Source organism: Mauremys reevesii, linkage group 3 (assembly GCF_016161935.1).
Source record: "Mauremys reevesii isolate NIE-2019 linkage group 3, ASM1616193v1, whole genome shotgun sequence".
Lineage (NCBI taxonomy): Eukaryota > Metazoa > Chordata > Testudines > Geoemydidae > Mauremys > Mauremys reevesii.
The window spans coordinates 93660762-93683320 of record NC_052625.1 but is presented as its reverse complement, the minus strand read 5'-3'; the positions used below and the strand labels follow the sequence as shown (position 1 = coordinate 93683320).

The window sequence follows — 22559 nt, the reverse complement described above, 5'->3', positions numbered from 1 at the left end:
TTCTGAACTTTGCATTTGATCAGTTTAGAATCCCCTTATGTTTACTGTCTGGAAATGTTCCCATCAGGTGGGAACCTTGGATAAAATCCTGGCTCCATTGACGTCACTGGCAAACCTCACACGGACTTCAATGGTACCATGATTTTACCCTTAGTAAAGAGAATCCATCCTGTTCAAATGGAAGCTGAATCCTGTGCAGGTATTTAGACTTTGCATAGATTATAGCCACTGCTGACATCACAAAGACTGGGGATTATCAATTCTAAACAAAAACAAGTCATAACATTGATATTTTTTTTAAAAAATTTGCTCACACATGTTCCTGATTGCTGAAGTTAATACTGGACTGGGAGTGGGGCGGAGAGAATGATTCTGCATTTTTTGGACTCTGTTCGTCATAACTTTTCAAAAATAGTATTTGACCCTACAACAACAAAGCAGGATGTCTGAGAGCACAGTTCATTATTTGGGGTAGTTTAGAACAGTGGTTCGCAACCAGAGGTGCATGTACACCTAGGGGTACGCAGAGGTCTTCCAGGGGGTACATCAACTCTAGATATTTACCTAGTTTTACAACAGGCTACGTAAAAAGCACTAGCGAAGTCAGTACAAACAAAAATTTCATAGAGACAAATTCTTGTTTATATTGCTCTATATACTATATGCTGAAATGTAAGTACAATATTTATATTCCAATTGATTTATTGTATAATTATATGGTAAAAATGAGAAGTAAGCAATTTTTCAGTAATAGTGTGCTGTGTCACTTTTGTATTTTTATGTCTGATTTTATAAGTAAGTAGTTTTTAAGTGCGGTGAAACTTGAGGAACACAAGACAAATCAGACTCCTGAAAGGGTTACAGTACTGTACTCTGGAAAGGTTGAGAGCCACTGGTTTAGGAAACCCCTGAGATTTATAGACTGAAGGAAATGGGTTTCCCTAGCAAATGGCCCACATTTCACACCGCTTTTATTTACTGTCACTGAAATTAGTGCAAGAAGGTAAAATGTTGCACAAAGTGAGCTACTTTGGTTTAGAAGCTTTCATGAATAGCTTAGTGTGTACAGGTACAGTTTTGACAGTTAAAATGAGAATGAATGTGTAATAAGTGGAATGAAATGAAAATGTCTGGAATACCATGACTAACCGTATGTGAAGAGTGTCTTTAACCAAACATTAATTTAGCAAAGCTTAGGTTTGTCCTGCACACGAATTTAGTATATAGAACAGATTCCCTGTCATGGTAGAATTTTCTGAGACAGAAAGTTGGTGAATCAGGCTTAATACCAGAGACCAAGGGCTTTCCCAAAGAAAGTATTTGTAATGGAAGTGATCGTGGCTGATTTGCCTCAAATGAACCTTGAATTAACAACATTTGTAGAAGGTTCCTTGTCTTTTGGCCATGAGTGTGTTACTTAGGCAAGGAGCCACACTGATAATGTTGAAAGCCACTTGTACAAAAAGATTATAACAACCTCACTTTTAAAAAAGTAGGTTGGCTGATTTTGTTTCTCCAGTTATGATGAGTGGAGAAGTACGGGTGGGAGGTATTCTGTGTGTCTTGTCAGATAAGATTTTAAGGGATGCACTTGGGGTATTTTTGACATGACTGGATAAGGATTACAACATATATAGTTTGGAAAGAAGACACCTGCTTGGGGAGCCAGCATTAGTACATGAAAGGTTTTTCCTCATGTTCTCCATCATTCCTGTGCCTGTGTATTTTTCCAGTTGCACAGGAAATCTGAGGCTGTTAGCTCACTTGCTGTCTAGACAATGTGACCAGCGGGGCCTTTGGAAGACTTCTTGAAACACACTATTATAGGCTGCTTTGTGATGAAAAGAAGTCTTACAAATATCTTGAAATTTAAACAGAGCTATTGTGGCGTTTTTCTTTGTGTGTTTGTCAGCCAAATCATTGGCTCAAAGTTAATCTCAATTACAGAGCATATTGTTCGTAATCCCCTCTAGTTCCAAAACAATAGTGAAGTGTGTGTATCTACTTGTATTTGTTATATAAAATATGGTTTTACTTTTAAAATTGTTGAGGGGGGTATATTATGTAGCATTCTATCTTTTTTAGCAATGCCATCTTTAATACTACTAAAAGACTGCGAGAAGGCCTGAATTTATTAACTGTGGCTTCAGTCTCAGTCCAGCCTGAGCCCAAAAATCCACACTGCAGTTTTGCAGCCTGAGCCTGAGTCAGCTGACATGGGGTAGCTTTAGGTGTTTAATTGCAGCAGAGTCATACCTTATGTGATGTGTTTTTAATGTTGAGCTGAGAATGTCCTAATGCTGTCAAACTAATTGTGTTTAGAATGTTGCTTGCTTCCAGGATTATTATCAAGTTATTGCAGTCTCATTTTTGATGTTGGGTTTTTATATTTTTTGGCTCTAGGAATATTCCTTGAGCGAGAAGGATCATTATATAATATATATGTATTTATGTACTATGTTGTTTCCCCTGTGCTTCACCGATGAGTAACCTTAGGTTTCCTGGCTCCATATGAGTAGTTTACTTCCTACACCTTTCCCTGCTGGCTGTGTTACAATTGTGGATCGGAATCAAGAATGGCTCTCCTGTCAAAGTCTGATAAGATTGTACCACCGGGAAAACATATCGTAATCCTAAACACAATGTGATCCTGTTCATTTTAGCTCTTGTACTTGTCACATGGACAAGAATAAAGGTGGTACATAGGTGGAAGGTGAAGGGAAAAGGAAAGATAGTCATAGATAACACACTTACCTAAGAGATATAAATTCTGCACAGGGACAGCTAGGTCTGTAATCAAGTTTTATCTATAAACTAGCTTTGAGAACTGGTTGGGATGTCCTGAATAATATAGATACACACATAGATAATGTAGCATTTTGGTATGATTTGGTAGGAGAAGATATAGGAAATTGCATTTCATCCTTTATTTTTCTTTAGACCTGGCACCACATTCTAAAACTAAAGTAAACTGTAGATAACACTAATAAGATTATGCTACAAGAATCAAACCTGTGTAGCAAAAGATTTTTGGCAAGAGTAGGTTTGCTGTGCTTTATTCCAGAAATCAGAGCCTTACAGATGAAGTCTCTGAAAAAGAGGTAGAATTTAAGGCATGCCTTGGGGTATGGGGACCTCAGCCCCTTAAAAGAATCCCTGCAATTACCTAACCTGCCAGCTTTCCAACAAGATAAATGGAACCACTGTACCTTGAAGGTGCCTTGGTTTGAATGAGATGCAGTAAGGTCTCTCTGTTCTTTACAGGCATCATAGATCTGATAGTACTTATAAAAGAATAGAGTTGGTGCCCTGCTGATTAAATTGTCCTCTAGAGAAGTATTAGTTACAGAGCTTCTTTGTTAACTAGGCTGCATGCTTAAACCACTGTGGTACTTCTCTTATTAGCAGGTTTTTAAATAGCTTTGCATATGGTTAAGCTAAGCGTGTGTGTGTGTGTGTGTGTGTGTGTGTGTAAGTGTATTTATGTAATTTAAATATAAAAATTAATGTGTATGCCTGTAATATGGAAATTATATATTACTTTATTACTGTTCTGTTACTTGGAGGAACAGCAAACATTAAAATGCTGCTGACATGAGAACAATAAGAAGACCTCTGCTCTTACTATCTATATACTGCATGCATTCTCTTCTCTATATAATTTCCTCACGTACCTTTTTTTTTTATAACAAGGCTGCACCTATTCTTGCATTGCATGTAATGGGGGATGGGAGGAGGAGGTCATAAGGTACATATAATTGCCGAATTATTGAATTAAAAGTAAAAAATCACAGACAACTCCATGGCAAGTTAACGAAGTATGGATGGCTGACTTTGCCCACTGTAACCTGGACAGCCCTGCGAATAATATAAGTCTATTCACTCTTGTAAGAAAGCTTCCATGTTTATCTGTTTTCTTGCTTGGCAAGACACACATTGTTGCTATGATAACGTCTCTGACAGTGTGGCTAAATGAATTGCGAGGTGTGCATGTACAATATCCAGTCCTGTAAGGAAATCCTGCTGTTTGTTCAGTGTGTGTGGATCATGATGTACGGGAGGGGGGTCAGTCAGGTCAGGCTGAAGTAGTGTGCAGTGCAGTTGAAGCCTGTCTGTTGTTTGCACGCTCTCTCTCTCTCTCTCTCTCTCTGGACATAGTTTAGCTCTTTAAGCAAAGTAGCATCACGTGAGCCTTCTCCCTCCCCTTTTGCTTTTATGAATGAGCTGCATCAGGTTTGTGAGGAAATCCCTTGAAGGCATGCACTTGAGGAAATGCCTGGGACTTGTCACTCACTCCTCCCCCGTGGGGGATTAACAGAATAAGTCGTAATGCAACCTGATGGAAAAAATGAACTTCACTCATGTCCTCCGCCTTCTTCCCCCTACACATACACGCTCAGCAAGCCAAAGATAAATGGTGATATTATGGTGAACTCTCAAGTTTTACCTTGATCCCTGAACTACAAATCATTTTATCATGCACAGTATTACCCGCTTAATACTTTTTTTTTTTTTCATATTCCACCTGGCTTCATGAAACAAGTGATCTTCAGTCCAAAAAATGTTATTGAGTCTGAGCTGTAGTCTGGGTGAAATGGCCTCTCTAAACACAGAGTTGTGTATGTATATATCTTGTACCCCTTGGGTACACAGGATCTGTATTCATTGTGAACTGCTTCTATTCTGCTAGGTTCTGTTTTCAGTTTTTATTATGTGTTTTTCAGCAGCATTTGTTTTATCAGCAATTTCTGCTATATTTGTTACACATTACGACAGTAATCATTTGCTTCTGTTTAAGGGTACGCTATATTATGCATGGAAGAGCAGTAATTACTTACCTATTTGTCAAATATACTCCTGTTTAAGAATCTCTATAATTATTCTATACTGTATGAAATACCTTCATTACTTGCTTACACTTTCTATAGACATTAATAGTTTTTAGAACAGACAAAACAAAAACAGTTTATTGCCAATTACAGTATTATGCCACTATTTTCAGGGGGTTGCAACTTTACTATAAAATCAGTGCAGTGTTGACATACAAGGTCAGATTATGAATATGGATTCCCATTTTTACATGCACAATGAGCTACACCTACGGTTTTGTGCTCAGAGGAAAAAGCATTAATATCACAGGTGCAAAGTTATGCCCACAGAAATGGAGATCTTATTTGGATTGGAAAGAAGATTCATGAAGTGTCATGTTGGGAGCAAATTTGGAGCAAAAATGGAGGGTCAGGCACAGAGAGTAGTCCTCATTAAGCGCAAGGAAGAGTCGAGTCCAGGATGTTGGGTGTTTTCTGTACTGGTTGAGTTTTTAAGATGATTATTTTGCACTTAAACTCATGCAACTTGGAAGTGAATTATAGTTTTCAAAAATTTCTAGTTTTTTTAGAGGGTGAGTCTTTTGTAAGGGGGCCAGTAGGCGATGGCAAATTTGTTACATTTAAAGATACTCCTTTGCAATCTGGCCCAAAGTATTGAAAATTAAACAAAAATATTATTGAGATTTTCTTCCTTTGCTTATCAAAAATTTGGCTGATGTTTGTACAAGAATAATTTGTCCCTTCATCAACTCTCCCCCAGACAGAGCAAGATTTTCCACACCTTACTCATGTGACCAATCATGTTAGCTTCAGTGGAACTACTTATGTGAGTAAGATTAGAACCATGTGAGCAAGATTAGAACCAAATGGATAAATGGTCTGTCATACCAGTTATTTATTCTGTTGAAGACTTTGAGGTCATGAGATGACGCAGGAGATGACCTATTTTATGTGTGAAATAGCAATCTCTTTTTTATTTGCACCTTACTTAGCTAATAGAAGTATCAGCTTGCCTCCTAACATATACCTTACAACCTTAAAGTATTTGTCATTGTGTAAAAAATCCACAACATTTTGCAAAATGTGGGTTTTCTCAGTGTCTGTTAAGTATGAATGCTACGCAAGGGCTTCCAGCAGGTCCAGATAGATGCATCCAAGAGTTCTAAAAGAGCAGGGTGAGGAGCTTGCTGTATCTTGGAACACTGGAAGTTTCAGAAGACTGGAAGAAAGCTAATGTTGTGCCAATATTTTAAAAGTGTAAACAGGATAACCAGGTTATTATAAGGCTGTCAATCTGACATTGATCCCAGGCAAGATAATGGAGTTGCTGATATGGGACTCAATAAAGAATTAAAGGAGGGTAATCTAATTGATGCCAGTCAGTATGGGTTTATGGAATATGGAACCTGTCAAACTAACTTGATTTTTTTGTATGAGATTACAAGTTTGGTTGATAAAGGCAGTAGTGTTGATTTAATATACTTAGATTTCTGTAAGGCAGTTGACATGATGCCTCACAACATTTGATTAAAAAATTATAATGATATAAAATTAACATGGAACACATTAAATGGATTAAAAGCTGGATAACAGATAGGTCTCAAAATGTAATTGTAAACGGGGAATCATCGAGCATATGCATTTCTAGTGGGGTCCTACAGGGACTGGCTCTTGGTCATACACTATTTAACATTTTTATCCATGATCTGAAAGAAAGCACAAAATCATCCCTGATAAAGTTTGCAGATGACACAAAAATTTGGGGAGTGGTAAATAATGAAGAGGATAAGTCACTGATATAGAGCAATCTGTATCGCTTGGTAAGCTGGGCACAAGCAAACAATATGTGTTTTAATATGGTCAAACGTAAGTGTGTAGGTCTAGAAACAAAGACTGTAAGCCATACTTACAGGATTGGGAACTTTTATATCCTGGGAAGCAGTAACTCTGAAAAAGATTTGAGGGTCGTGGTGAATGGTCATCTACACCTGGGCTCCCAGCTGTGGCCAAAAGTGCTAACGTGATCTTTGGATGCATAAACAGGGAAATCTGGAGTAGGAGTAGAGAGGTTATTTTGGCATTGGTGCAACTTCTGCTAGAATACTGTGTCCAGTTCTGGTGTCCGCAATTCAAGAATAACGTTAATAAACTGAAGAGGGTTCAGAGGAGAGCCACAGGAATGATTAAAGGATTGGAAAACATGCCTTATAGTGATAGACTCATGGAGTTCAATCTATTTAGCTTAATAAAGAGAATATTAAAGGTGACTTTATCACAGTCTATAAGTACCTACCTGGGGAACAAATATTTAATAATGGGCTCTTCTGTGAAGTAGAGAACTTTATAACATGATCCGATGGCTGGAAGCTAAAGCTAGATAAATTCAGATGTAAAATAAAATAAAGCATAAATTCCTAACAGTGAGGGTAATTAACCATTGGAACAAATTACCGAGGGTTGGGATGGAGTCTGCATCTCTGGACATTTTGAAATCAAGACTGGATATTTCTCTATGTGATACACTCTAGAAATTTGGGGAAGGTCTATGGTCTGTGTTATATAGGAGAACAGACTAGATGATCACAGTGGTCCCTTCTGGCCTTGGAATCTAGGAATCTAAACCTTTTGGGTTTTGTAACCAGCCTTCAGGTGATTGAAATTTTTAGTTAACTAGCATTCAGATAAGCGAGGTTTGACGTTATAGGGAACACTTTATGCACCATTGTCAGTGCAGCCATATATGAAATGAAACACAGCAGCATCGTATACAGTATTCCCTCTAATTTTTCCCACCCATGCGTGGAATGAATTTTGTTATGTGCACCAATTTGGAGGTGATGTGTGACACATATTGGTGCACATAACAAAATTCATGGGGTGGGACCGAGGGGTTCGGAGTATGGGAGGGAGGTTGGGGTGTGAGGGGTCCAGCTAGGGGTGCGAGCTTTGGGGTGGGGCCAGGGATGAAGGTCTCAGGGCTGGGGCAGAGGGTTGGGTGCAGGGGGTGAGGGCTCCGGCTGGTTGTGCGGGCTCTGGAGTGGGGCCAGGGATGAGGGGTTTAGGGTGCAGGAGGGTGCTCCAGGGTTATGGCAGGGAGAGAGACTCCCTGCAGCTTTCTCTCCCTGAAGCAGCACCTGGGCTGGTGGGGAGAGATGCCTCTCCCCGCAATGGCAGCTCTGGGGCTGGGGCTGCAGAATAGGCACCCCAGCCCCAGCAGGTCTGGGCTGGGGCTGGATGGGGGTGCACCAGCCAAGCCTGGAGCCAAGCTGCCTTGTCCCGGCCGTGCCTGGGTCTGGGCGCCCCAGTTGCAGCCGGGGGCGCAGCAGGTCCCTGGGCCAGTTCCCTGAGCGCCTGCATGGCACTAAATAGGCTGCTGCATGGCCAGGCAGGTTACAGGGAACTTAGATCATATAGTAGTAGAAAAACACGTGAAGAATGGCGTATCCAGCTAAAAGTAGAAGGGGATTTTAGATTGGTAGAATGTAGTTTTATGAATTGGAATTTAACTAACAGACCAGAGCAAACTTCCTTACTATTGAAAAAATCGCAGTTGGGTCTTTAATGAGACAAGGGGCCAGGGCCAGTCATCATCTTCTACATGAAATAACGTCTTAAAAATAATAATGGTTTCCACCCAAGCACAGAGAGTTCCTCACCACCCTTCTAGTTTTCAGGGGCTGTTCCTTGGGTGTTAGTTCTTACTCATACTCTATTTTTTTTCTTCTTCTTCTCTCAGGATTTATCCGGCTCCATTGATGACCTGCCCACTGGAACTGAAGCAACACTGAGTTCAGCGGTTAGTGCATCAGGTTCTACAAGCAGCCAGGGAGAGCAGAGTAACCCTGCACAGTCACCTTTCTCCCCTCATGCCTCCCCACATCTCTCTGGAATCCCAGGGGGTCCATCACCGTCCCCTGTAGGCTCTCCTGTTGGAAGCAACCAATCAAGATCTGGTCCAATTTCTCCTGCAAGTATTCCAGGTAAATTTGATTTAAAAAATAAAATGAGTAGAAATATGATGTTTTATGTAATTTTAAAAATAATTACTTCTGTGGCTTGGGTATTTGAAATTCATTCATTTTATGGAAATCTTGCATTTATGTGGCCTTTTGTTGTTAAAATACCCACTTATCAGAAATGAGTTCAAACTAAAACTTCAGCTCAAACACCCCTGAACTCCAGATTCTTTGAATCTTCTGGTCCAGATCCAGAATTGCGCTCGGTATGTGTCATTATAATGGGCCGATCAAAACCTTTGATCCAGACACTCTCAACTTTACAGCAGTACAGCTCAGACCTTTTCCCTTGGGCCAAATCTTGGATCCATCTATCAAAAGTCTCACACTTCTTTGAATTATTCTGGGTCCCTTTTTCATTCTACATATAGGGTTTTGTTGTCTTTGATCCCTGGAGTTATAGAGTACCATAAGGGAAAGGGAAGGGAAAATAATCCATGGGCTGTGTTATGAATGCATAGTGTGTGACATCATTGCAAACTAGTAAAGACAGTATTTTCCACCCTACAGCTGGAAGGGACAAGAAATCACTAGGATTCCATCCCACCAATAATAGTTAAACTGATAGAGAAATGTTTACTACTCATTGTCCAGTGCCATTTGGTGTGTGGTACAAGGTGGTTCATGTAGACTAAGACATTTATAAAGATACCTTAAACTGCCCAGAAGAAAAGTTATATGCATTACTATTCGCTGGTCCAGAGACATTTACATGGAGCACATCACCGGCCACCGCCAATACCAGGAGTGAGCAGGCGTGACTCTGTGCACCCGCAGGGGGGAGGAGACTTGTGGACCCCCCTGTTGGACTCTATCCCCTAAGCCCTGAACCCACCAAACGGAACTCCACCATGTGAGGGCCGTCCTAGCCCCATTATTCAGCCCGCTTACTCATGCCCGTGACTATCTGTAACCTGTTTGTATGAGTGATGTACCCTCACTGTTTGCTGGCTGTACTTTGAACTCACCCACCGTATACCCCGCATTGGGGACATGACAGACTGTATATGGTATATGCTGCCTAACACCAAAACGCTAACAGCCCCCTACAACACTATGTTACCCCCAATGACACAATAACTGACGCTTCAAATGCTTTGTATCGTTTATTTTTTAAATATTCTCTAATAAACTTTAGATTTCTAGACACATTCTAAACTGGTCCCCACCTGTCTATTATAGTAGAGGTAGGCTGAGGTCATACACTGAATCATGCGCTTTACAATGAGGGCTCAAATCAAATGGCGTTGCTGGAAGTCCCAAATTTGGTTGAAAGAACCCAGCATTAAAATATGGGAAAGTCAGTTCATTTACATTTGGTGTACCTCCAAACAATCATGTCCAGCTAAATAAATCGGTGTTTTGTCTACCTAATTAATTTTTTACCAGGAAGTCGACATGGTTTTGAAAATCAGCCATCCTGTTCTATGGAATGATTTGCCAGTCCTGGAAGTCCCATCTTTCCAAAGTAGCTTTTTTAGGAATGACATAAAAACAAGATAGGCTGCTCCAGGTTGCCTCCTGGCCTAAGCAGCCTCCAAAACCAAGTTTTTCTCACTCTTTTGGTAGACGATGAACTTTTAGATATGAACTAGAGCAGCTGCTGTCTTCCTGAATCTACAGATGGCTGCAGTGCCTTTGCTGCTGTTTACACCTTTCCAAGCAACAGCTACAGAACGAAATTAACAAGACTGCAATTCAGAAGCCTTGAGTAGCCATGAAATTGACTGGAATATTTACCTTTCAGTCTTCTGCTGCTTGGGAAAGCACTGAGAAGCACCAGAGGCAAGCTCTGGAGTGATTCATGGTAAAGGAGAGCAGTAGAGACCCTACCCTGCCAGCAGCCAAGTATAAAGTAATGGAGACAATCACTTACTCACTCCTTTTGCAGCTTTCTGGAGGCTGAGAGAAGCAGAGCAGTAGGCACCCACCTCTAATAATATTAATTGGGTTCTTCCTTGAGTGATGGTTCTGTGGATGCTCCCCTGCAGATGTGGCAGCACTCCCTGTGCCTAGGATCTGAGATCTTCATCAGTAGTGCCTTTCGGACCACACATGTGCGTCTCCCCCATCTCACGCCAGGAACGGGACATATATATAGTACTGTGCGGTCCAACCACCCTCCAGTTCCTTCTTAACCGCCTTTGGTCTGGGAGGGAATCCACAGCAGAGCCCACTTCTCCTTTTGCCCTGTTAGATAGTGCCTTACCTGTTACCTTTTAGTGTAGTTTAGTAGTTATTTCCTCCCTTTTCGTTCTCTCCCTATGAAAAAAAACACTTTCATGCCTTCTGTTTCCCATTCTGTTGAGAAGAAACTGGCTCCCTCATCACCTTCTGAGACATCGCCTGTCTGAATACCTCCGGTACCACAGCTAAGCAAAGGTCTAAAGATCCTAACTGGGCAGACCTACAGACTGAGACACAAGACCTTGAAGAATAGTGCCAACCGTCCCAACCAGGCCAACTTCGGGTATTATGGCACTGGCAGCACTATCAGTGCTGACGTCCATTTCAGCACTGAGTAAGTCCTTGGCACCAAGCAAGTCTTCCACTCCATCTGCTGACTGTTCAGGAGAATGCATCTCTCCCTCAGCACCAATACACGCGCTGGTGCCGATGACGCCCCTCCCTCCACCCCAAGAGTACAGATTCCCCAAGGACTGACTTGTCACTGATGTGCCTGAGTCACCACTACTCAGACATGACCTCCCGCTACTTCCATCCATTTCTCCAGACTCACACCATTCTTTCCTTTCCCCTCCAAGGACGGCAACACCCTTCCCCAGTGACATGGAGGAGGAGAAGGAGTACTCCATTCCATACTCTTACTTGAGATAGGCTCAAAAAACTTCCTCTACTCATCCTCACTACTCACAATCCACAACCAGACTTGGTCCCTGGTGCGGACCACCATGGATGCAATGTGCCACTCCTTCAACATTAGCCCAACTGGGATCTTGGGGCCATGTACAGAGCACAGTTTGGGAAACCTCCCATGGAGCAAAGCCGGAGGCCTACACCTTCACCTTCTCCATCGCTCTCTGGCCCACCAGAGGCTGAGCATCTCCCTCTAGCAGATGAGAAGGAAGAACAGGAGGATGAAATTCTACCACCACTCCACTTCTCGTCTTCTTGCCTGATGAGGCTGTCATTAGAGCCCTGCAAATCTGCGGCTATCCGCAGGCCATTTTTGCGGATAGTGGATCAGATGCCGATATAACCATGCAGGGCTCTACTCGCCAGTGGCATCTGGCCCACGGCTGTCGGGTTACATCATCCCTATGCTGCCTTGGTGGAAAGTTACAGCAGCAGGACAACAAGAATAGAGGAGTTAAATAAAGTTGTTATGAGAAAGTAGGGAACTGCCAGAGCGAGGCAAATGCCAGGTGGCCTAACTGGGATCAAATAAGTTGCATGGGAAATGGGAAACCAGTAAGCAAAGGGCCATGCATGTAAAAAGTGTGTATATCAGACAAAGAACCAATCAGCAGCAATGTAATGTTGGTGTGTCTAACGTTTGCTAATATAAAGAAGCCTATATAATATAATGTATTGTAAATAATAAATAATTCAGCTTGCAATCATATTGGTTGTTGTGCTTTATCCGGCCCGCATGCAACGCAACACACGGCATCCGGCTCAGGCAGCCTGGGGGGCACAGCACACTCGGCACCGGCAGCAGCAACCAGTAGCTGGGGGTGGGCAGCAAGTTGGAGTTGGGGCTGTCCAGCACCCGCTCACTGCACTGCTTCCTATCCAACAGCTCCATGAGACGGGTGTCGTGGCTCCACCTCGCCGGTCTTCCTAAGGAGGTACAAACCACTGTCGAAGACCTATCCTTTGAGGACCCCCAATTGTTCACTGAGCATACGGATGAATCTCTACAGTCCCTTAAGGATTCCCGAGCAACTCACTTCTCTATTGGCACTTACACATCAGTGCCAAAGAGACAAAGAGACCAGTGCCCTGGGAAATACCAACTTCTCCCACAATCCTGGGAGTCCAAGAGGTCAAGCACCATGGGTTCCTCGAGGGGATACCTCCCATGCACCATCAACCAAACAACAATTTTGAAGGTGTGATTGAGGTCCCAAGAAGCCTTCCCCGGTTCCAGTCACATCAGTCATTTCCAACATCTCACCGGTTTGGCAACTGCTTAGCCCCTTTCTTCCCATCATGGCAGCTGATTACCTCAGACAAGTCAGTTCTAGAGACCATCAGAGAAGAATACTCCATCCCTTTCCTATCTATCCATCCCCACCACCCTCTCTCCCCATTGCTATTCAACGACACTTCTCACCAACCCATCCCACGAGAAGAAATAAATCATCTTCTGCAACTGGCAGCCATAGAACTGGTCCCATCCCAACACAGAGAGAAGGGTTTTTACTCCCATTATTTTCTGGTCCAAAAGAAATCTGTCAGCTGGAGACCGATCCTGGACCTTCAAAACATAAAGGTTCCTCAAACTGCAGTGCTTCAAGATGGTTACTCCAACATTACTGGAGCAGGGGGACTGATTCTCAGCCCTGGACCTCCAAGATGTGTATTTTCTTATCACAATATATCCTGCCATGTAGAAGGGTTCGGCCGGAGCTCGTCCCTCCCCGGGGTGGCAGGGAACCATACCACCTCACTACGTCAGTCGAGTTACATCAGGGAACTAATCTGGCTGCGGGATCTCATGCTGCAGCAGCGGTAGAAGCAAAACAAATGCTTACTCATGCCGGGCTGGCAGGCAGTAGCGAGTCCCACACTCCGGTCCTCGGATGGGGTGGAGCAAACCAGTAAACAATAAGGCCCTCACTGAGGGGCTGAACAAACAATTAAGTTCAGCCAGCCCAGGCCCTAGATCAGGGTGGGCGGCAAAGAGTCCATGGCTCAGGTCCTCAGGCAGGGGCTGAGCAGACAGTTAAGCAACAAGCCCAGGTCCTGGCTCCGAAGGGCCTGGGAGAGGGAGAGACTGCCACCTATGCATTGGGTGGCAGGGAGGACGCAGGCCCACCCACTCCACTGTGTCCCAGCCCGGGGCCCTAGCAGCGGCAGAAGACCCGCTGCTTTGTCAGTGGGGATCCTGGCCGCAACACACTGACATAGGCTCTGGCAGTGCTGCAGCCAGACGAGGGTCGGCTGCCTCCGGGCTACTTCCAGACTCCCCCTCTAGAGGTACCTGCATCCGGACAGTGTCCTCCAAGGGGTCAAGCACCCTGGGTTCCTCCGGGTAATTGGCGAGTGGTAGCTTGGCAGCTCCTCAGGGTAACTTGCGAGGGGCAGGCTTGACTGCTTCTCCGGGCTCTGGTCGGCCTCAGGCATTGGCTGGTCTGGCCAGTCCTCGGGTCGGCCGTTGATTGGCGGGGTCTCCCAACCAGGACCTCGGCCACAGGCGTCTGGCATCTCCGGCAGCCGCATCTCTAATGATCTCTGGGGTTGGGCTTTTATACTTCCTGTCCTGCACCTTGACCTCTGCAGGGCGGACGCAGGGTTCACTGGCTCCGCCCACTTTGGTGTCTGGAGAGGCTTGTCCCTCCCTGGGGTGGCGGGGAACCACACTGCCTCGCTACATGCCGACTGATGGTTTTTTCGGTTCATCCTGGGGACTGACCATTATCAGTATAAGGTAGTAGCCTTCAGACTGTCAACAGCCCCTCGTGTGTTCTCCAAAGTTCTTGCGGTAGTCACTACCTACCTACGCAAGGACATACCTAGGGCGTCGTCATCTTTCCATACTTGGATGACTATCTCCTCAGGGCCCATCTGAAACCAATGCCGTTTGTGCTGTCCAAATGGCAATGGACCTTTTCTCAAGCCTTGGCCTTTGTGTAAACTTAGAGAAAACTACACCGACTCCAGTGCAACATCTGGAATTTATGGGGGCAAAATTAGATGCCTTCCTCCCAGCTCAGAGATTTTCGACTATCATTGATTTTGTATCCATGGTGAGAACCTGTCCCCAAATCTCAGCCAGGACATGTCTCCAGCTACTTGGCCACGTGGCAGTGGCCACACTTATGGTAAAGTATGCATGGTTACGCATGTGACGTCTTCAGGCATGGCTACATATAGTCTATGTACCTCATGGACACAGCATACACAATCTCCTATCCATGCCTATGGCAGTCAAGGACTTTCTACTCTGGTTGATATAGCCCCACAATATCTGTGTCTGGGTTCCTTTCCTTCATCCAGCGCCGTCCATGATTCTAACAACCGACACCTCCTTGATTGATTGAGGAGAGTACCTTCACACTCACATCAACCTCCTGGAGCTACAAGCGGTCCACAGTGTCTGCCGATACTTTCTCCCACTGATCGCACATCGCACCATCAGAGTCATGATGGACAATATCGCCTGCATGTTCTACACCAACAGGCAGGGCGGAGCAAGGTCCCACTCTGTGCTCGGAGGCACTGAAATTATGGAAATATTGAATACAATATGGCATTACCATCTCAACCGCATACCTCCCTGGACACCAGAACACCACTGTGGACTCACTGAGCAGCAGATTCTCCCATGATCACAAGTGGGAACTAGATACGTGAGCCCTTTAGCATATCTTGAACCTCTTTGCCATACCAGAGAACTCCTGCTGCCCTCAATTGGAGCCCTCATGGCATACCCACCTGTACACAACTTTTCCTGAGGACGAAGTTATTCTATGTCCACATCCCAAGTTTTTACCCAAGGTACCATCCTCTTTCCAGCTCAATCAACCTATCCACCTTCCCTGCTTCTTTCAAAAGCTGCACAGCAACCAATACGAGGCAACATTGCACACCCTGGACATCAGACGACCATTCATTTTCTATCTGCACAGAACTAAACCTTTCTGAAAATCTTATTCCTCTCAATGGCCGAAAGATCGAAAGGTGCGGATATCTCTAAGCAACGCCTTTCCAAGTGGATCTCGCAGTGTACGCATCTGTCCTACCAACTACACAATTGATAGCCTTCTCCTGGAACTAGAGCACATTCCACCTGCTCGCTCTCCACCTCGATTGCCTTTCTCAATAATAATTGCTGACATTTGCAAAGTGGCCACATGGGCATCAGCAGACACTTTTAGTTGTCACTACACCATTACTCAGCCTGTCACAGCAGGACACTACTACTCTGCTAGGACACACTGTCCTGTCATCTGCAGTAAATACTGCTCTGAAGCCCCAGTCTTCCAATTAGGGACACTGTTTCCTAGTCACCTACACTGGAGCACCCATAAGGGAATCACTCAAAGAAGAAGAGAAGGTTACTCACCCTGTGCAGTAACTGTGGTTCTTCGAGATGTGTATCCCTCTGGGTGCTCCACTACCTTCCCTCTGCTTCAGAGGTGAAACATAGGCTCTGCGGCAGAGAAGGAACTGCGGGGGCGATTGAACCTCACAGCGCTATATATGCATCCCGCTCATGGAGTGAGACAGAGGAGGTGCACGTGTGCAATCTGACGGGCACTGCTGCAGGGGGCGCTGCTGTGCTGACAGTGGAGCACCCATAGGGACACACATCTCGAAGAAGGTCAGTTAGTGCACTGGGTGAGTAACCTTCTCTTATGTGTTGGAGTCCAGGAGTCAGGAGAAGACAGATGCTTTGCTTTTCCAGCAGCCAAGGGGGATAGCTGGTTGTAGGATTTGACTTACCAGTTACCTACTAACCAAAGGTTGCTATGGAATATGGATACCCTAGCTAGGGTCCAGGGACAGGATCCTAGTAGAAATCCAAATGCTCTCTGCTTTCCCAGTAGATTGGCGGTGGGTGCGTGTTTAATCCTCTGGCTAAGAGCTGCTAAATTTTTTAAGCCATATAAATAAGACTGTTCTTGTCATCTTCCCCTTTCACCCCAACTGGAATTTCCATCCGTGTGTGCCATTGCCAGTTGTCTAATATCTTCCATTCAGACCAATTACGGCCATGATGCCTTGGGAAAAAAGTAATAGGGGGCTTGTCTGTATTTCTGTGACCTGTGATGCTCAGGCTGCAATGTTTTTGAAACAAATATTCTTTAGTGTGCTCCCTGTCTTTAATATTTTCTTTTTGTTGTTATTTTTCACTCCTTCCTCACCCTACCCTTGTTTGTTCTGACCTCACTTCTCTTCTATTGCCTCCTGCGATGTCTTGCTGCAGCCTCTCCATGTGACATAGATTGGCTCTTTCAATCATTCTCTCTCCAGCAAGTCATTGTAAAAAGAGCAGCTGTTGTGTTGCTGATAGCTATGAGGGCGAAAGCCAAAATGTTGCTGGGGGGTCTTGCTGGGAAGGCCATTAAAAGAAAGGTGTTGCTTTCCCAGGGTTCGCTGGAAGAGAAGCTTCCTTTTCCCCATCCCTCCTTTGTTGAAATAAAATCAACAACTAATGAAACATCAAAAGGGCAAACAAACAGCCCACTATTAAACCTCCCAAATGGCCGATTTTGTTCCATTGCCTGTTTAAACTGTTTCTCCACCTTTCTGAAAATTTGCCATCTCATATTGCTTTCTGTCACACATTGCGAATTTCATGGGAATGAACCGGCACAGACAGCCCTGACATTGGCACATCCCTAAATCAGTGGGCATTTCCTTTCTGTACTCTTTGAAAAGCTAGACAGATATTTCTTGTGGTAAATGGCACACATATCTGCCGGCTTTGTTTCCATCCATACTATTAGAATAGAGCAGGGAGATTAACCATTGAGGGCAGAAAAATCAACTTGGATTTCTTTTTTAAATCAAAAGTGCATGTTTTCCCCAAACCTATATCACTCCTCTCTCAGCTACACTTGCGTTACAGAGCCCATTTTTTGCTCTTCAGTGATTAAAAATAGGCCAATTTAAGATGCTGTTGTATATTTTATTTCTGTAATATAGACCATTATTTTACTTAATCAGAAATAAAGTTCTCTTTATTTTGTAGCTTTTCCAGAACTAGGTTACTGATTTAAAAGAAAAAAAAACATAAAATGTGATGCCCTGCACTGTATTTAGGTCTTATACTGTACCTCAGTCAACCCTCACCCAGTAGTGGAAGCTGACAGGGCATAACATCAAAATGTGCTGCCGTTGTCAGAAGATGTAGTGGATGTTAATTTCACTTTTCTTGCCTCCTGCGCCAGCCGTTTCAGTTTACTAACAAAGCAAAAATGTAAATAAGCTAAACAGATTTGGTTTAGACCTTTTTTTTTTTTTTTTTCAATTTTTTATTTCATTGGCCAAAGGCTTTCATCAGCTTTTTCTTCTCTGCGGTGTAAGCAGCAACAGTGTTTAAATATTAAGAAGGGCAAGAGTTCTGTGGGAGATTGCTGATAGGCCAGGAAGCTGTTAACTCTTTAGTGTCTGGGCAGATTTCATGAGTTAAGCAACATTATTTTTGAAACCCTCTGCAAAGAGGTTTACTCCTTTAGACACACTTTGACATTTTTGACACTAATTCTTCATGTATTGTGGATATTGTGTTTAGAAATACCTCAGGGCTTGCCCACCCTGAAATTTAGTGCACGGCAAGCTGCAGTGTAAATCTATAGTGCAGCAGCCTGCTGTGCACTAAGTGGCTGTGTGGACCCTGCTACTGCACACTAACTGTTCTGTAGTCCACTTTCGCCTACTATTGTTACACCCAGGCTTGTTGCTTATCACGTCTCCATGCAGAAAAGTCCTAAAGGAAAACAGTGGCTTTTCACATCGTTGGGTGTTTTCATTTCTCTCAGCATTTTTTCCATATGAAGGAAAAACAGCTGTTTATCAATAGACACCAATGCTACTCAGCAGGTTAGCATAGGAAGTGAAGAACAATATTATCCGTATGCAGTGTTACAGAAGGATTGCTACAAGCTAAATTGGAATTTGGTTGGGATATTGGGTTTAACACTCCTAGGCTATGTCTTCATCGCAAAAAAGGTGGTGGTGTTTTTTTATCAAGGAATATAGTGTTGACCTTGCCTAGTTAGTCATGATAAAAGCTGTAGTGCCTTGTCTATACATGGGGCTTTTCTACACACAGAGTTACTCAGGAGTAGCTATTCCTGAATAACACCAAGTGTGGACACTCTTTTTCCAGAATAAGAGTACCTTGTTCTGGTTTAGCTTAATCCACTTTGAAAGATCTTTAATGGCCACAGATCGTCAGTATCTGAGTATTACATCCCAGCTGTATAGCCATTCTTCTACTCACAGAGTACCCTAGTTCAAGGGAATGGGTATTTCCCACTGTGCAGTCAACGCCACTTAATGAGTTTTTACCTGGCGGTCTTCCAGGCCCAAGTGTACTTAACTTCTAAGACCTGACAGAATTATAATACAAGGTGATATGGCTGCAGGCATGAAGGAGGGAAGGGCGATAGGGTGTCTTTGAAGTGTTGTGGTTGGAAATCCAGCCAGCCTCCTAATTTGGTATACAAACTAGTTAGTATGTGGGCAGATTAGAAGGATTCATTAGCGGAGCAAGGAAAAAGTGAGTAAGGGTTGTCTATCGTAGGCTAAAATAAGGTTTCAGAGTGAGAATTGGAGCAGAAATGGTAGTCTCTTTCATGTCTGGCAAAAATTAAGGCTTGTGAAATAAAGTATTTCTAGAAGCATGACTGGACAAAGAGAAGTTGATTGGAAATGTCTTTTAAACTACACTTTGGAAAATCTCAGACTTCCTTCCCCTATGAGCCAAACTCTGGTCCTTACCTAGGGGGAAAAATAACTTGCTTTACTACCCACTGTTACTAGTGTATTAAAGCATTTGTTGTTTCAACAAAATTATTTGAGATGATTACCATATGAGCTGAATTTGTGAACCTTCATTTTTTGCAATAAGTTTACAGGTGCCTAGTAGTACCATTGCAAGACAAGATAGGGGATAATTTCCCTTTAAAATGAACATGATCTTCCTGCATGGACAAAGATTATTTTAACACATCCATCAATATTTCCCTCTTGGCTTCTCCGGAGGCAAAACTCCTGCAACAAGTGTTGCAAGGAAGATGCATGCTGTTTATTGGCAAGCAGACCAGAAAAAAAAACAGAACACAAAATGCCATTGACATAGCCATGTTTTTAATCACCAGCAGTGCACAAAACATCTATTCAGCAGTTTTACAAACCTACAGAGCCTGCAAGGCTGTGGATTTCCCTTACAAATGAAATATTAGAATGTTCCACATAGCAATAGTTTTAAATCCCTTTTCCAATGATTCTTAACAGCATTTAAAACTTTTATACTGCAGTCCACTTTCTTTTGAGAAGGGGAGAAGGAATAGGCAATTTTTAGATACTCTAGCTCTAGGGATTGGTTTTATTATATGGAGTATTTAACCTCTGTTACTCTGTTGCTCATTGTAGGAAGACAGGATGCTGTGCTAAATGGACCATTGGTCTGACCCAGTACGGCCATTCTTATGTTCTCTGTTAAAAATCAGATCAGTTCAGTAGTGATTATAAATTGCCATCTGAAGACTGTTTGGCCTGTGTGAAATCAGTTCACTTCCTTGGAGACAATTGTCCATGTCACAAAAAAACTCCAACAGAACTGGCTCCTTGCTTGCAGTCTCATCAGAGAGGTCAAGGAACTAGCCTCGTTTCTGAGGTGGTCTCTCCAGAACAGAGCTGAGGCACAGTGGCAAGGAAAAAGCATTAGAGAAACTTACACTGCTACAGCCCACTTGTGCTTTGTTGAGGACAGAGAGCGTCAGTTGCCAGGACTGTCAGTCTGGTACTTTTCAGCATCACTAAATTAGAAGAAACAACCAGCCAACCAGAAAAAATAATTATTTAAAACAGTCTCTCTTACTGCTTTTTTAAAGTTTTCTCTGTTGCTTAACATACCATATGTGTCAGTCCACCTGAATCTTTGGTGACAAGGGTGTGGAAAAACAATTCAAGTCTTTGAATAAGTATATAGTACATGCATTTTGGTTCTCATACGAAGTTCAAATATATCTACTGAAGCTACCAAAACTATGAAAATCGTTCTTGTCATGTCTTGCGGCTAGGCATTGCATGCTGAGGTCGACCATAGGGAAGTACAGTTTGCTGGTAATTTTAGCATTTACTATTTGTGTTCCTTGATTGTTATGTGATGCTTCCAACCCACTGATGCCTTCACCAAGGAACTTATAGTGCCTGTGCTTACTTTATGGGAAATTGAATTTTTATATTCTTATGTGGTTAAATTTAGATCCTTTTTTTCCATTTCATGTGTTGCCACAATAAAAGATAGGTGTGGATTCTGTCATAAATGAAAAGGCTTCCTTCCCCTGTGCTTTGCATTATTGAGTAATGATTGATGGGTTACAGGGAAAGTCAGTCAGTCCACTCCCACTTTATCAATTTGTTGTTGTTGGCAATTGCACATATTACATTGATAAAGCTTTCTATAAATCTAGTACAAGGTATATTTTGTTTTCTGGAGTAGAGTGCTTTGTCAGTGCCTACTTCCCATGTAGGCTGGATATCTCTACTCCTTCCTGAAATGGTCCAATTTGGGGTTGCTCTGTAATTAGCATCAACTTCAGGAAGGTATTATGTGTCCTTACTTGGAGCAAGATATCAGAACAAAGGCCTGGAAGTCTTGCTGAGTTAAATTTAGGCCAGATAATAAAATGAGATTTGTCCAGCAAGGAAATTGTTTCCACTATGCACACACCCCTCCAGTTTTAGTCATGGCTAGTATTTTTGAGAAATGAATTTTAAATAAGAAATATCTTGTTCTTCTTTGTAACAAAATGTGTGTGGACTGAGCTGTTGCTTTGCAATACGTGTGTGGAGAGTTGACAGTTCTGTTCCATAGTCAGATATGGAACTCAGATATCAGACATGGTTTTTAAAAACTAAACAGACAATAAACCCACTCTGATGGTGAGTTTTTATGTTCATTTCCTCATCCCCAGATAACTCAAATTATTGTGATGTGTTGATTGATTACAGCAGTTAAGTTTCTTAGTAATCAGTTTCATCACTTATTCTCAATTCACATTTGCACCTTTGATTTCTCTTCCACAACACGGTGATGTGGGTTGTCGTTGACTAATGAAGAACAGAATTGGTTTCGGCATGAGACAAACGGAATGCCGACACCAATCCCAAAATGCATTAATCTTTAATAATCCACATCTGCATGTTTATAAATGATATAACCAGGGGTTGCTAATGTTGATACGTCCCCTTCCAAACAGAAACTGACATAGAAGTTCGTATTTGCAAACTACATTAAAGGCATATGGCTGAATGTTTTGCGTGTGACCTTGCAGAGGGTACTAAATTGATGGAAGTTTTAAGTTGATTAAAAATATATGAAGAATTGCTAGGCTCTAGCACTAGTCTTTTGGGTTTCCCATTGTTGGGCAACTTTAATTATGGCATGATAGATCCTGTCTCAAGGTCAGATTCGTAAAATGCTGTTTGGAACCTGCTTTGCCTTTGGAGGCTTTTATTCATAATATCCTAGATTTGCCTTTTTCCCTTCCTGGGGGCTTTCTTTTTTCCTGTTGAACAGAAGTGTGTATTATGATGATATGCTCATGTTATTCACGATGAACACTATTCTGGTGAAGCTTGTTCCTCATGGGGGTGGGTGGGATTAATTATTGGTCCTACCTTTTTTCTAACAAAGTATCTATTAATTACAGGCAGTGGAAGTTGCAAAGTTAGAGTAGAGCAAAGAACAGCAGCACACAGGTAAACTGCTTCAATGCTGCAGATTAGCACTGTTCCAATTTCCATCTGCTTGCCAGCACTTGAAAAAGGAGAGATGGTGAGAAAG

The 22559-nt window shown here is 42.9% G+C and overlaps 1 protein-coding gene across 13 annotated transcripts in view; it reads left to right on the top strand.

The window, feature by feature from the left end:
• The window catches only part of ARID1B (AT-rich interaction domain 1B), a 405616-nt gene that overhangs the window by 269467 nt on the left and 113590 nt on the right, over nucleotides 1–22559 (top strand). For all 13 annotated transcript variants that reach the window (XM_039529451.1, XM_039529457.1, XM_039529455.1 and 10 more), the window contains one exon: nucleotides 8566–8809. In XM_039529451.1, coding sequence (XP_039385385.1) covers nucleotides 8566–8809 — 244 coding nt within the window. The remainder of the gene's footprint in view (nucleotides 1–8565; nucleotides 8810–22559) is intronic.